Source organism: Scyliorhinus torazame, chromosome 5 (assembly GCF_047496885.1).
Source record: "Scyliorhinus torazame isolate Kashiwa2021f chromosome 5, sScyTor2.1, whole genome shotgun sequence".
Lineage (NCBI taxonomy): Eukaryota > Metazoa > Chordata > Chondrichthyes > Carcharhiniformes > Scyliorhinidae > Scyliorhinus > Scyliorhinus torazame.
In genome coordinates, this window is record NC_092711.1 from 175424599 (window position 1) to 175439644 (window position 15046).

Consider the following 15046-nt stretch of genomic DNA (forward strand, 5'->3'; position numbering starts at 1 on the left):
AAACCCGTTCCCAAACCCAAACCTCCTTAACACTTCCCATAAATACTCCCACTCCACCCTATCAAATGCCTTCTCTGCGTCCATTGCCGCCACTATCTCTGCCTCCCTCCCAACTGAGGGTATCATTATCACCCCTAATAGTCGTCGCACGTCAACATTCAGTTGTCTCCCTTTTACGAACCCTGTCTGGTCTTCGTGCACCACCCCCGGGACACAGTCCTCTATCCTCGATGCCAGCACCTTTGCCAGCAATTTGGCGTCCACGTTCAATAGTGAAATAGGTCTAGAGGACCCGCACTGCAACGGATCTTTGTCCCTCTTCAAAATTAGCGATATCGTCGCCTCCGACATCGTCGGGGGTAGAGTCCCCCCTTCCCTGGCCTCATTGAACGTCCTCGCCAACAACGGGGCCAACAAGTCCACATATTTTCTGTAGTATTCCACCGGGAACCCGTCCGGCCCCGGGGCCTTCCCTGCTTGCATGCTTCCCAGTCCCTTAATAACCTCGTCCACCTCAATCGGCGACCCCAGGCCTGCCACCCCCTGCTCCTCCACTTTCGGGAACCTCAATTGGTCCAGGAACTGCCGCATCCCCTCCTCTCCCTCTGGGGGCTGAGACCAATACAGTTCCTCATAAAAGGTCTTAAACACCTCGTTTATCTTTCCTGCCCTTCGCAGTGTCTCCCCTTTCATCCCTAATTCCTCCTATCTCCCTTGCTGCTGCCCTCTTTCGCAGTTGGTGCGCCAACAGGCGACTAGCCTTTTCCCCATATTCATACCTCCTCCCCTGTGCCTTCCTCCACAGTACCTCCGCCTTTCTGGTGGTCAGAAGGTCAAACTCGGTCTGGAGTCGTCTCCTCTCCCTGTACAGCTCCTCCTCCGGGGTCTCTGCAAATTCCCTGTCCACCCTTAAAATCTCCCCCAGTAATCTATCCCTTTCCTTGGCCTCCGTTTTCCTTTTGTAGGCCCCAATAGAAATCAGCTCTCCTCTGACCACCGCTTTTAGTGCTTCCCAGACCACTCCCACAGGGACCTCGCCGTCGTCATTGACCTCCAGGTATCTCTCAATACACCCCCTCACTCTGGCACACACTCCCTCATCCGCCATCAGTCCCACATCTAATCGCCAGAGTGTTCTCTGCTCCCTGTCCTCTCCTACTTCCAGGTCCACCCAATGTGGGGCATGGTCCGAAACCGCTATGGCTGAGTATTCAGCTTCTTCCACCCTAGAGATCAACGACCTTCCTAAAACAAAAAAATCTATCCGGGAGTACACTTTATGGACGTGGGAGAAGAAGGAATACTCCCTAGCCCTGGGTCTAAGAAATCGCCATGGATCCACTCCCCCCATTTGGTCCATAAACCCCTTAAGTACCTTGGCCGCTGCCGGCCTTCTTCCGGTCCTTGAGCTGGATCTATCTAGCCCCGGGTCCAGCACCGTATTGAAGTCCCCTCCTAAAATCAAATTTCCTGCCTCCAGGTCCAGAATACGCCCCAGTATCCGTCTCATGAACCCCGCATTGTCCCAATTTGGGGCATACACATTAACCAACACGACCTCCATTCCCTCCAGCCCACCACTCACCATTACATACCTACCTCCACTATCTGCTACGATGTTCTTTGCTTCAAATGCTACCCGTTTCCCCACCAAAATGGCCACCCCTCTGTTCTTTGCGTCCAGTCCTGAGTGGAACACCTGTCCCACCCATCCTTTCCTTAGCCTAACTTGGACCGCCACCTTTAGGTGCGTCTCTTGGAGCATAACCACGTCTGCCCTTAGTCCTTTCAAATGCGCGAGCGCTCGGGCCCTTTTTATCGGTCCATTCAGGCCTCTCACGTTCCACGTGATCAGCCTCACTGGGGGGTTACATGCCCCCCTCCCGTGTCGACTAGCCATTACCTTCTCTAGGCCAGTCCCATATCCCACCTCCGCGCTCCCGCTCGCTCCCCCAGCGTCGCACTCCGCCCCCGACCACCCACTCTTTAGCCATTTCCTTTTGGATTTCCGCAGCAGCAACCCAGTTGTCCCCTTCCCCCTCCCTCTCTCTCCCCCCCCCCCCCCCCCCCCCCCCCGCTAGATCCCTATCTAGCTTGATTGCTCCCCCCATATCACTTCCGTAAGTCAGCTGACTTCAACTGACCCCGGCTACTCCTGCTCACTCCTCGACCCCCCGGTGTGAGGGAACTCCCATCTGCCTTGCGCCTGTTTTCCCGCCTTATTCTTTCTGGCGCGGGAACATCCCTTGACCTGACCCGCCTCTTATGGCGCAGCTTCCTTTCCCCTCCCCCTCCCCTTCCCTATTCTTTGACTATGTCCCGCCTTTCCCCCCTCACCGGCGCCCACATTTCCCCAGTGTTCCCCCCCCCTTCCCTGTTTACTTCTCGATTAACTTTCACCATAACATTAACAAAAACAATAACAATAACAATTCCCTGCAGCATCAGTCCCTCAGTTCCGGTCCAGTTTCTCTTCATTGATGAAGGACCATGCTTCCTCCGCCGTCTCAAAATAATAGTGTCTCTCCTGATACGTGACCTATAGTCTTGCCGGCTGCAGCATCCCAAACTTCACCTTCCTTTTGTGCAAAACCTGTTTGGCTCGGTTAAAGCTCGCCCTCCTTCTCGCCACCTCCGCACTCCAATCCTGGTATATCCTTACCACAGCATTCTCCCATCTGCTACTCCGCACCTTTTTAGCCCATCTCAGGACCTCTTCTCTGTCCTTAAGGCGGTAGAATCGCACGATTATCGCCCTCGGTGGTTCTCCCGCTTTTGGTCTTCTCGCCGGGATCCGATTTGCCCACTCCACCTCCATGGGGCCCGCAGGGGCCTCAGCACCCATCAGTGAGCTCAGCATCTTACTTGCGTACGCTCCACAGTCCACTCCTTCCACACCCTCAGGGAGACCTAGTATCCTAAGGTTCTTCCTTCGCGCTCCATTTTCAAGGACCTCAATCCTGTCAGCACACTTTTTATGAAGTGCCTCGTGCGTCTGAGTCTTAACCGCCAGGCCCAGGACCTCGTCCTCAATACCTGACACCTTCTGCTCCACCACGCGAAGCTCAGTCTCCTGGGTCTTTAAAGTCTCCTTAAGCCCCTCCATTGCCTGCAACATCGGGGTCAGTACCTCCTTCTTCAGCAGATCCACGCACCGTCTCACGACTTCATCCTGCTCAGGCCCCCATGTCACCTGCGATTTCTCCGCCGCCATTTTGTTCTCCACTCCCTCTGACCTTGTGGTTGAAGAATCTTCGGGCTGCAGCCGCCGCCGCCGGTTTTTCCCTCCGTCGCTCGGGGGGGGGACTCCCTTCCCACGCACCTCACACCAGGTTTTTCGGCCGGCAAAGTCCCCGTTGGGGCTCTTAAAAGAGCCCGAAGATCCGTCGGAGCTGGAGCCGCCGAAACGTGCGGCTAGCTCATCCTCGCCGCAACCAGAAGTCCCCAGCCTGAGTTTTATTTGTTGTAAAAATGTAAAATTGCTGTGTATATAAAGAATGTGCAATGAGGATAAATGTAGCAGCAAGAGAGACCTTCCAACTCTGATTAGCCTCAACATTTGAAACTGTATGAATAAGGAATTAAAGTAACTGTATGAAACAGTCCTATTGTATTCCTGTCTAAGGTAATGAGAGAAGATGGTGTCAGTAATTAAAGATCCAATTAAATGAAACTAGTGCCCAATTGGCCAATGGTCATGTTACAACAGGCCCAACGCTGACATGATGTAATGGTCACTTTGGGGATAAAAGTCGACGTTCCGATGGTCTTCCTTGCTGGCCAAGTACTGAAAACTCTCGCGGCCGAGTTCCAAGGAAATTACTGTCAAAGAAGGAGCCAGGGAGGGTTACGCTTCTGCAGACTGATCACCTGCATGAAGTTGTAAACGTGTCTTCAAGTTGTTCAGTAAAACTTTTTCTTTTAATAAACTTTTTAAATTTAATTTCCAGAGAATTCTGCCTTTTCTTTAATTGGTTATAATTCTTGTCCGAACCAAAGCAAATTTATTAAATGGTCAATTGGGGATGGCTGAAATCTATTAAGGATCAGATAACATCAATCTTCAATTTAAAACTTTCACTTCTGTCGCGCCTTTCACAACCACAGCATGTGCCAAAGTGTTTCTGAAGTGTCGTCACTGTTTTAGGAAACGCAGCAGCAAATTTCCACAAAGCAAGGTCCCACACACCGCAATGTGACAATGAGCAGATGATCTGATTTTGGTGATGTTGATTGACGGATAAATATTTGTCAGGACACCGGGGATAGCTCCCCAACTCTTCTTCACAATAGTGGCTGTGGGAAATTTACAGAACCTGAGAGGGGCAGACAGGGCTTCAGTTGAACATCTTATTTGAAAGAAGCTCTGACAGTGCAGCACTCCCTCAGTGCTGACCCGAGGAGTATTGGATGTGATTTCTGTCCTCAGGTCCCTGGACTGGGACTTGATTAAATTGATTTGATTGGGACTTTATTGGGGATGGTTAGGAGGGGTTGGTTTGAGAGGGGCTGCAGTTTGTATCTGTTGTATGTTTGGGATTGAGGTGGCTATGGTTGTCGGGGTGGGGTGGGGGGGGGGGGGTGCGGGGAGCAGGGCAACGGAATGGGGAATATATGATCCCCTGGGGGAGTTTAAGTGTTGTCAGGGTGTTGGGTTTTGGTTGCTCATCCGTAGCCTGTATGGGTTGGAAGGCGTAGTTTGTTTTTGTTCTTTGAGCATACACCGTGGGTGGGGGTTACCTTTGCTAGCTGTAAAGTTTCAGCTCGTGAACGGAGTGAGGTGGGGAGAGGGGCTGCAGCTTGTTGTAATTAAAATATTTTTGAAAAAAAACTTTCCTTTAAGACCTCAAAACTGTGGACTCCTCAGTTCATGTGTGGGCTTCACTGCCTTTTGCTGAGAGATTTAAACATGAGGAACATCCCCGGCTCCTCCAGTCTTATAAAAACAAAGTAAATTACAGCACAGGAACAGGTTCTTCGGCCCTCCAAGCCTGCACTGACCATGCTGTCCATCTGAATTAAAACCCTTGTGCTTCCGGGGACCATATCCCTCTTCCCATCCTATTCATGTATTTTTTAAGATGTCACTATCGTATCTGCTTCCACTACCTCCCCCAGCAGCGAGTTCCAGGCTCCCACCACACTCTGTTCAAAATGCTTGCTTCGTCCCTCTCCTTTAAACCTTGCACCCCGCACCTTGAACCTATGCCACCGCGTAATTGACCCTTGCACCCTAGGAAAAAACTTACATCCGCTCTGTCCATGCCCCTTATAATCGTGTAGACTTCTATCAGGTCGCCCCTTAACCTCCGTCGTTCCAGTGAGAAAAAACTAAGTTTCTCCAACCTCTCATAGCTAATGCCCTCCATACCAGACAACATCCTGGTAAATCTTTTCTGTACCCTCTCCAAAGCTTCCACGTCCTTCTGGTAGAATTGATCATTATATTCCAAGTGCGGCTTAACTAAGGTTCTATAAAGCTGCAACATGACTTCACAATTTTTAAACTCAGTGCCCCGATCGATGAAGGCAAGCATGCTGTATGCTTTCTTGACTACCTTCTCCACCTGCATTGCCACTTTCAGTGACCTGTGTACGTGTACACCCAGATCCCTCTGCCTATCAATAGTCTTAAGAGTTCTGCCATTTTCTGTATATTTCCCACCTGTATTAGACCTTCCAAAATGCATTCCCTCACATTTGTACGGAATAAACTCCATCTGCCATCTCTCCGCCCAAGTCTACAACTGATCTATATCCTGCTGTATCCTCTGACGGTCCTCATCGCTATCCGCAATTCCACCAACCTTTTGTCATCCGCAAACTTACGAATCAAACCAGTTACGTTTTCCTCCAAATCATTTATACAATTACAAACACCAAAGGTCCCAGCACTGATCCCTGAGGAACGCCACTAGTCACAGCCTTCCATTCAGAAATGCACCCTTCCACTATTGCCCTCTGCCTTCTATGATGGAGCCATTTCTGTATCCATCTTGTCAGCTCACCTCTGGTCCCGTGCGACTTCACCTTCTGTCCCAATCTGCCATGAGGTTCCTTGTCAAAGGCCTTACTGAAGCCCATGTAGACAACATCCACTGCCCTACCCTCAGCAATCATCTTTGTCTTCCTCGAAAAACTCGATCAAGTTCGTGAGACATGACCTCCTCTTCACAAAACCATGATGCCTCCCACCAATACGTCCACTTATTTCCAAGTGGGAATAAATTGTATCCCAATGAATCCTCTCCAATAATTTCCCTATCACTGACGTATTGCAAACCGGCCTGTAATTACTTGGATTATCCTTGCTACCCTTCTTAAACAAAGGAACAACATTGGCTATTCTGCAATCCATTAGTATCTCCCCTCTAGCCAGTGAGGATACAAAGATTTATCTCAAGGCCCCAGCAATTTCCTCCCTTCCTCTCACAGTATTCTGGGTTAGATCCCATCAGATCCTAGGGACTTGTCTACCATCATGTTTTTCAAGACCCCAGTACCTCCTTTTTGAACTTAATATGACCCAAACTATTTACACACCATTCCCCAGACTCATCACCCACCAAGTCCTTCACTTTGGTGAATACTGAAGCAAAGTACTCCACGCATAGATTTCCTCCCCTGTCCTTAAGTGGGTCAACCTTCTCCCTGGCTACCCCTTTGCTCTTTATATATGTATAATATATGGGGAGCATGGTAGCATAGTAGTTAGCACTATGGCTTCACAGCGCCAGGGTCCCAGATTCGATTCCCGCCTTGGATGACCGTCTGTGCGGAGTCTGCATGCTCTCCCTGAAACTGCGTGGGTTTCCTCCGGGTGCTCCGGTTTCCTCCCACAAGTCCCTAAAGATGTGCTGTTAGGTAATTTGGACATTCTGAATTCTCTCTCTGTGTACCCGAACAGGGGTACACTGGGAGTGACTGGGGGCTTTTCACAGTAACTTCATTGCAGTGTTAATGTAAGCCTATTTGTGACAATGACGATTATTAAAATTAAAAAGCCTTGAGATTTTCCTTAATCCTGCTGGCCAATGACTTTTCATGACCCCTTTTAGCCCTCCAGACTCCTTGCTTAAGTTTCTTTCTACTTCCCTTGTATTCCACACTTGCTTTGTGTGCTCCCAATGTAGAGTGAGGGATATGCCGGCCTATAGGGTTAGGTTGTGATTGAATATTAAGCTGCTGATGGCCCACAGCACCTCATGGGTACCCTGTTTTTATCGAGATGTGTTCTGAATCTACCCCATTTAGCACAGTGATAGTGTCACACAGGACAATGGAGGGTATCCTCCGTATGAAGGTGGGACTTCGTCTCATAAGATCACAAGAATATTGATTTTCTATTCTTCTTGCCAAAGTGGACAAGTGAAATACATCACATGGATTGAGACCAGGACAAAGTTACACTTTAACGGTCTAATTACAGAGCAACTGCTGCAAATCCCATAAAGGTTGGATGAGCTAAGGTCTGGAACCGTTAGCTCCCGAGCCATTGAAAATTAAGTTACACTTCAGTTCGAGGCCCTGTTGTATGAAGAAAACAACTGTGAGGTTTCAAACCTTCAGCCGTGTGACTTAAATTAGTTTAACTTTTAACTTGTAGTTTCTGGAAAGAAGCAGTCACTTTCTGTCACAGTATATAACCACCTTTGGTTTGTGAACAAAGAACAAAGAAATGTACAGCACAGGAACAGGCCCTTCGGCCCTCCAAGCCTGTGCCGACCATGCTGCCCGACTAAACTACAATCTTCTACACTTCCTGGGTCCGTATCCCTCTATGCCCATCCTATTCATGTATTTGTCAAGATGCCCCTTAAATGTCACTATCGTCCCTGCTTCCACCACCGCCTCCGGTAGCGAGTTCCAGGCACCCACTACCCTCTGCGTAAAAAACTTGCCTCGTACATCTCCTCTAAACCTTGCCCCTCACACCTTAAACCTATGCCCCCCAGTAATTGACCCCTCTACCCTGGGGAAAAGCCTCTGACTATCCACTCTGTCTATGCCCCTCCTAATTTTGTAGACCTCTATCAGGTCGCCCCTCAACCCCCTTCGTTCCAGTGAGAACAAACCGAGTTTATTCAACCGCTCCTCATAGCTAATGCCCTCCATACCAGGCAACATTCTGGTAAATCTCTTCTGCACCCTCTCTAAAGCCTCCACATCCTTCTGGTAGTGTGGCGACCAGAATTGAACACTATACTCCAAGTGTGGCCTAATTAAGGTTCTATACAGCTGCAACATGACTTGCCAATTCTTATACTCAATGCCCCGGACAATGAAGGCAAGCATGCCGTATGCCTTCTTGACTACCTTCTCCACCTGTGTTGCCCCTTTCAATGACCTGTGGACCTGTACTCCTAGATCTCTTTGACTTTCAATACTCTTGAGGGTTCTACCATTCACTGTATTCACTGAACTTAAAAGAGTTTAAGTTCTCCAGTCAGTTTTCATAGTTCTTTAGTTATTTTAACTCCTATTACTTACAAACATGTATTCATTGAATGTGTCATGCTGTAATTTGCTCTCTCAACATTTACACCCTGATCATCTTTATGCACTGAATTTATACACACGGATGATAAATTTTAATCTGAAATGACTGTAATTTCTGTATTAGTTTAAGGCTATGTTACAGTTTGTGCCCATTTCATTAACTGTGTTGCAAGCTTTTGAAGCCACTGCGAAAACATAAACAAGTAGTTTATTTTTCAAAACATATTAATAGGTGCCTGTCCCAGTGAGAACACCACAGGATTTCTATAAATCAATTCGACACTTGGGACAATGAGCCCAGTGATGAGTGTATTTCAGATATATTGTAATATAGGTATTTGGTGCAGTAAGGGTTAAAATCCTGGGTTAATGTTGTAATGATATGCAAGGAGTGTAAAGGGTTAACAAGATGATGTTCCTGTATCTCAACACTAGATGGCACCAGAGAAGTCATATAAAAGGCGGTATCGCCAGGAATTCTGGGAGAAGGTTAGTGAAAGGTCGAGGTAGTGTGTTAGCTGTATTAGAAAGATATAGATTTCTGTGCATAGATTTAATACTGTTGTTTTATTAGCTATTGTAAAGTGTGTACACTTAGTAAAGTGTGGGAACCATTTGAAGTAGTGTAAAGTAAACTAGTTTTGTTTCAAATACATAGTCTGATGTTCTTTGTCAACACTATGACTTTTAGTCATCTAGGAGGACTACACAAGGATCATCACCGTAGAGTGGGGGCTAAGCCGGGCCATGAGGTTGCAGATTGTGGCTGAATGTAATTCTGCTGCTGGCGATGGCCCACAACACCTCCTGGATGCCCAGTCTTGAGTTGCTAGATCTGTTTAAAGTCCATTCCATTTAGCACAGTGGTAGTGCCACACAACACAATGGAGAGTATATCCTCAATGTGAAGACGGGACTTTGTCTCCACAAGGACTGTGTGGTGGTCACTTCTACCGAGACTGTCATGGACAGATGCATCTGCAGCAGGCAGATTGGTGAGGATGAGGTCAAGTATGTGTTTCCCACTTGTTGGTTCCCTCACCACCTGCTGCAGTCCCAGTCTAGCAGCTATGACCCTTGGGGCCCAGCCAGCTCGGTCTGTGGTGGTATTACCAAGCCACTCTTGGTGATGGACATTGAAGTACCCCACCCAGAGCATATTCTGGTTTAGCACAGGGGCTGGTTTAGCACAGTGGGCTAAACAGCTGGCTTGTAATGCAGAACAAGGCAGCAGCACGGTTCAATTCCCGTAACAGCCTCCCCGAACAGGCGCTGGAATGTGGCGACTAGCGGCTTTTCACAGGAACTTCATTGAAGCCTACTTGTGACAATAAGTGATTTTCATTTCATTTCATTTTTCATTATCTCATGTTTTTCCATTAACACCATGTTTCAAGCCATTTGAAGAGGACAAACTTTTCTTCCTTGTGCATCAAGGCCGATGATATTCAGCTCCCAAGAATAATAATCTAATAATAATCTTGATAATTGTCACAAGGAGGCTTACATTAACACTGCAATGAAGTTGCTGAGAAAATCCCCGAATCGCCTCACTCCGGCACCTGTTTGGGTACACAGAGGGAGAATTCAGAATGTCCAATTCACCTAACAGCACATTTTTCGGGACTTGTGGGATGAAACCGGAGCATCCGAAGGAAAGCCGCGCAGCCACAGGGAGAACGTGCAGACTCTGCACAGTGACCAATTAAGTGACTCTGTCACATCTTGACATTTTGTCTGTAAATTCTCCCCCTCTAATATCCTGTAAAAGGAGTTTACCAAAACCATCTCTATCATTGCAAGATAGAAATTCAGAACAGATTATTCTAGTAACTATGGAACACTGCAAAGGATGTCAATGTCTTTAAGAGAGAGAGAGACCTGGGCCAACCTTTCCAGAGTCTGCACCATCCCTGGAGTCACTTCCTTTCCCTTCAGTTGTGCAAGTCACCAATGTCCTCCCAGACTAAGAGAAAAGGAAAGGGGGAGAAAAGATGTTGCACAGAGGAGGAAGTTTTAGGCTGAAACCTGGTTGTTTGTTCCCTTCCCCCATCTGGACCAATAGGACGGAGGGGTGGGCCTGGAGGACTAAATCAGGCGGCTGGTCCTCCAGCCAATCAAAGTGAATGAGGGGCGAGACGTTTCGACATTGTTTATTCCCAGCCGCCATCCTCCGTTCGCTGAATAAAGATGGCGATTGTTAACCTGGGCCTAGTACCGGGTGGGAGAAGCCCCGCAGCTGCGAACCAGGAAGTTGCCAATTATTAAATTGCTTTTGCGGAACTGTTTCCAAAGTCTCCCACCCACCTCGCCGCTGTCCTTCGATTTGTCCGGGACGAACAGGCCCAATGTGCATGATCCAAACAATTCGACAACAGCGCTTGCGCACTCGTGTCCCAGCCCAGAAGCAGTGATGCGCATGTCCAAGGGAGGGATGAAGCTGCGCATGTGCAGGTATTAGCCCACCCCTGATCTTTCTGCTGAGGTCTTGACCAGTGGGAAAAGTTGGAGGTCCAGAAGGACTCTGGTCCTCCAGCCAATCAGCGTGGACGTTGTGTGAATGCGAATGTGTCACAGAAACTGAAACATCCTCCTGTCTCCAACATCTGTGAGTAAAACACTTTCTTTTCTCCCCCTTTCCATTTCTTTTCTCATTCTGACCTTTAATTGGTGACTTGCAGCAACTGAAGGGAAAGGAAGTGAATCCAGGGAGGGTGCAGACTCTGCAAAGCTTGGCCCAGGTCTCTCTCTTTCTCTTAAAGAATTTGACATCCTTTGCTCCCTCAGCTTGACACGTTTATTTGTTGGGCTAAAAGGATGATCTCTTTGCTAATGTTCAATGAAAGGGCTGATTTCCCCAGGAGATAGAATAGAACAGAACCATTGAATTCCTACAGTGCAGAAGGAGGCCATTTGGCCCATCGAGTGTGCACGGACCCAATGAAGAGCACCCTACCTAAACCTACCCCCCCCCCCCCCCCCACCCCCTATCTCCCTAAACCCAGAACCTTACCTAGGGGACAGTAAATCAATATTGGACGGAGATATGTCCAGTGTTATATTGTACAAATGAGATATTTATGGTTGTGTAATAAAATATATTTATTATTTTGTCTTGTAATATAGTACTGTAGCTGCGTTATATATTTCCAGTTATAGAGTAATTGAAGAAGTCCATTGCACACCTCGAGTCGATGCCAACTCTGTCAAGGAATTCTGTCAGTCTCGAGTGGGCCCCATTCTGCAACCTTGTATCGACCATCCAATTTAATTGGGAAATTATTGATCGTCTTTGCTTGACTATCCTCATAGGCAACAACTTCAAAGTCGTGATCAATGACAATCCCTGTATCTCAACCAGCTGAAACAATTCTATACATTAATCATTTTAGTCCAGTAATATAGACATATATCTGTCTGGCTAGCCTGCGCAAAGATTTTCAGGTCTCTGTGTCCAGGATAGGAAGCAGGGATCTGTCAATCAGCCTGAATCAGCACCTTCAAGAGAACTGGAAGGGTGAATATTAGATACAGGAGAGTGAGAATGGAGGGAGTGTGTGTGGGATGGTGATTTATGAGAGAGGAAAGAATCTTCAGCAGAAACTAGAATTGTCTGTTCTAAATTTCTATCCTGTACTGACAGTGAATTAATTTTGAAAACTCCTTTTACAGGATATTAGACGAGAATTTCCAAACACAAATATCACCTCCTGACAGTGTCACAATCGGGAACGGAATATAATCGCCTTTGAACCTAGAAGGAAGAATATTTGTCAGTTCTGCCTGTCTCAAAAGATTTGTGTGTTTGGAAACGCACTGAGTCACAGGAACCCAAGTGAGAGTGTTCCAGTGCACTGACTGTGGAAAGAGCTTTAACCAGTCACACAGCGTGAAAAATCATCGCACCATTCACAGTTGAGAGAGACCGTACCCATGTTTTGTTTGAGACTTCAACTGATTGTCTAACCTGGCGAGACATCAGGGCACCCGAACATGGCGAAACAGTGGAAATGTGGGGATTGCGGGAAGGGATTCAGATCCCCATCTGTGCTGGAAATACATCGACACAGTCACACTGATGAGAGGCCGTTCGCCTGCTCCAGATGTGGGAAGGGATTTAAATCCCTATCTAACCTGGAAACACATCAACGTGTTCATACTGGGGAGAGGCCGTTCACCTGCTCCACCTGTGGGAAAGGATTCAGTACATCTTCCAATCTGCAGACACATCAGCGAGTTCACACTGGGGAGAGGCCATTCACCTGCTCTCAGTGTGGGCAAGGATTCAGTGTTTCATTCACCCTCCGGAAACACCAGCGAGTTCACACGGGGGAGAGGCCATTCGCCTGTTCAGAGTGTGGGAAGGGATTCACTCAGTCATCCAGCCTGCTGAGACACCATCGACTTCACACTGGAGAGAGACCGTTCATCTGTTCTCAGTGTGGGAAGGGATTCACTGATTCATCTAACCTGCTCACACACCAGCGATTTCACACTGGGGAAAGGCCATTCACCTGCTCTGAGTGTGGGAAGAGTTTCACTCAGGTATCTGACCTGCGAACACACCAGCGAATCCACACTGGGGAGAAGCCTTTTAGCTGCTTTGAATGTGGGAAGCAATTCCTTGATTCATCCCACTTGCTGAGGCACCAGCGAGTTCACACTGGGGAGAGACCATTCACCTGCTCTGAATGTGGGAAGGGCTTCACTCAGTTATCCCACCTGCTGTCACACCAGCGAGTTCACAAGTGATGACAGGGGTTGGATTCTGCTGTTCCTGCTGCTGTTAATCACATCTAGGACTGCAACTTGTTCATTCTGATAGTTGGCGACAAGTCAAAAATGTTGGCTCCGTGATTTATTTAACATCCCCTTGAGAGAGCAGATGGATTCTCTGCTTGACAACGCATTCATAAGACCATCTGACAGTGCAGCACTCCCTCGGTGATGGCACTCAGACAATTGGTTTTGATTTTTCTCCTCGGGTCCCCGGACTGGGATTTGAACCCACAACCTTCTGACACCAAAGTCAGAGAGCGACCCACTGAGCCACGGCTGACACTATAGACATACAGAGTTAGGAAGGGAAGGTTACTCTTTGAAACCCCCACCCTTTGCCTCCAGTGCCTAAATCTCATAATAAACACCCCAGTATAAATAATATGTATTTGACTGACAAATGTGATGTGTTCTAAGATTGTTATATTGTACAACTGTTTTTCATTTTGATTAAAATGGAGGAATTAAGGGGGAGTCACGTGACCTTCTCTGAATTTTGCTGCTATCAAACCTGAAGTGGCCTGATTGGTTCATGATTAAAGGGAGCCTCAGGTTATTTGACTGGGAAGACTGTGTCGACAAGCGGAAAGGCTGCTCTGCTGAAAGTGGTTCGACTTTTGGTTTCCAATATCCCAGGAAAGTGTTGAGAATATTAGAATTTGAAAATGGTACGGAGTAAGGCGCAGCACGGTGGCGCAGTGGTTAGCCCTGCTGCCTCACGGCGCCGAGGTACCAGGTTCCATTCTGGCTCTGGGCCACTGTCCGTGTGGAGTTTGCACATTCTCCCCGTGTTTGCGTGGGTTTCACCCCCACAGCCCAAAGATGTGCAGGGTAGGTGGATCGAACATGCTACATTGCCCCTTACTTTGAAAAAAAAAATTGGGTACTCTAAATTTATGTTTAAAAAAAAAAAAAGAATTTTAAAATGGCTTTACTTTAATTGTATATTTAATTTCAAGATAGAATGAAGTTTGGAGTCTAAATGATATCTAATCAGCATGTCTGCCTGGATATAAGGCCCACCTATAAGAACTAGGAGCAGGAGTAGGACATCTGGCCCCTCGAGCCAGCTCTGCTATTCAATGAGATTATGCCTGGAAACTGACACAAAATACATGTTCAATGCCTCAGCCATTTCATCATTTCCCATTGTTAAATCCCCCTTCTCATCCTCTAAAAGACCAATGCTTACCTTAGCTACTCTTTTTGTTTTATATATTTGGAGAAACGTTGCTGTCTGTTTTTATATTCTGAGCTGGTTTACTCTCCTAATCTATCTTACTTTTCTTTATAGCTTTTTTCATGGATTTCTGTTGACCGTTAAAGATTTCCCAGTCCGCTAGTTTCCCACTAATCTTTACCACTTTGTATGCCTTTTCTTTCAATTTGATACCCTCTTTTATTTCCTTAAATATCCATGGCTGATTTTCCTTTTTCCTACAGCCCTTCCGTTTCACTGGTATATATTTTTTCTGAGCACTGTGAAAAATCTCTTTGAAAGTCCTCCACTGTTCCTCAATTGTCCCACCACAAAGTCTTTGCTCCCAGTCTACCTTAGCCAACTCCTCCCTCATCACATTGTAGTTTCCTTTGTTTTTTTGACTTTACCTTCTCATACTCCATCTGTATTTTAAATTCAACCATACTATGATCGCTCCTTCCGAGAGGATCCCTAACTATGAGATCATTAATCAATCCTGTCTCATTACACAGGACCAGATCTAGGATACCTTGCTCTCTCGTAGGTTCCATTACATACTGTTCGAGA

The 15046-nt window shown here is 47.2% G+C and overlaps 1 protein-coding gene across 2 annotated transcripts in view; it reads left to right on the forward strand.

Moving 5' to 3' along the window:
• LOC140422392 (uncharacterized) overlaps positions 1 to 13709 on the forward strand; it is a 60770-nt gene extending 47061 nt beyond the window's left edge. Inside the window, exons 1-2 of one of the 2 annotated variants that reach the window (XM_072507417.1) lie at positions 10720 to 10953; positions 12172 to 13709. In XM_072507417.1, coding sequence (XP_072363518.1) covers positions 12493 to 13251 — 759 coding nt within the window. In that variant the 5' untranslated portion in view covers positions 10720 to 10953; positions 12172 to 12492 and the 3' untranslated portion in view covers positions 13252 to 13709. Of the gene's footprint in view, positions 1 to 10719; positions 10954 to 12171 lie in introns of those variants that run through there. The other variant, XM_072507418.1, reaches the window with a different exon arrangement.
• The last annotated feature ends 1337 nt before the right edge of the window (positions 13710 to 15046 follow it).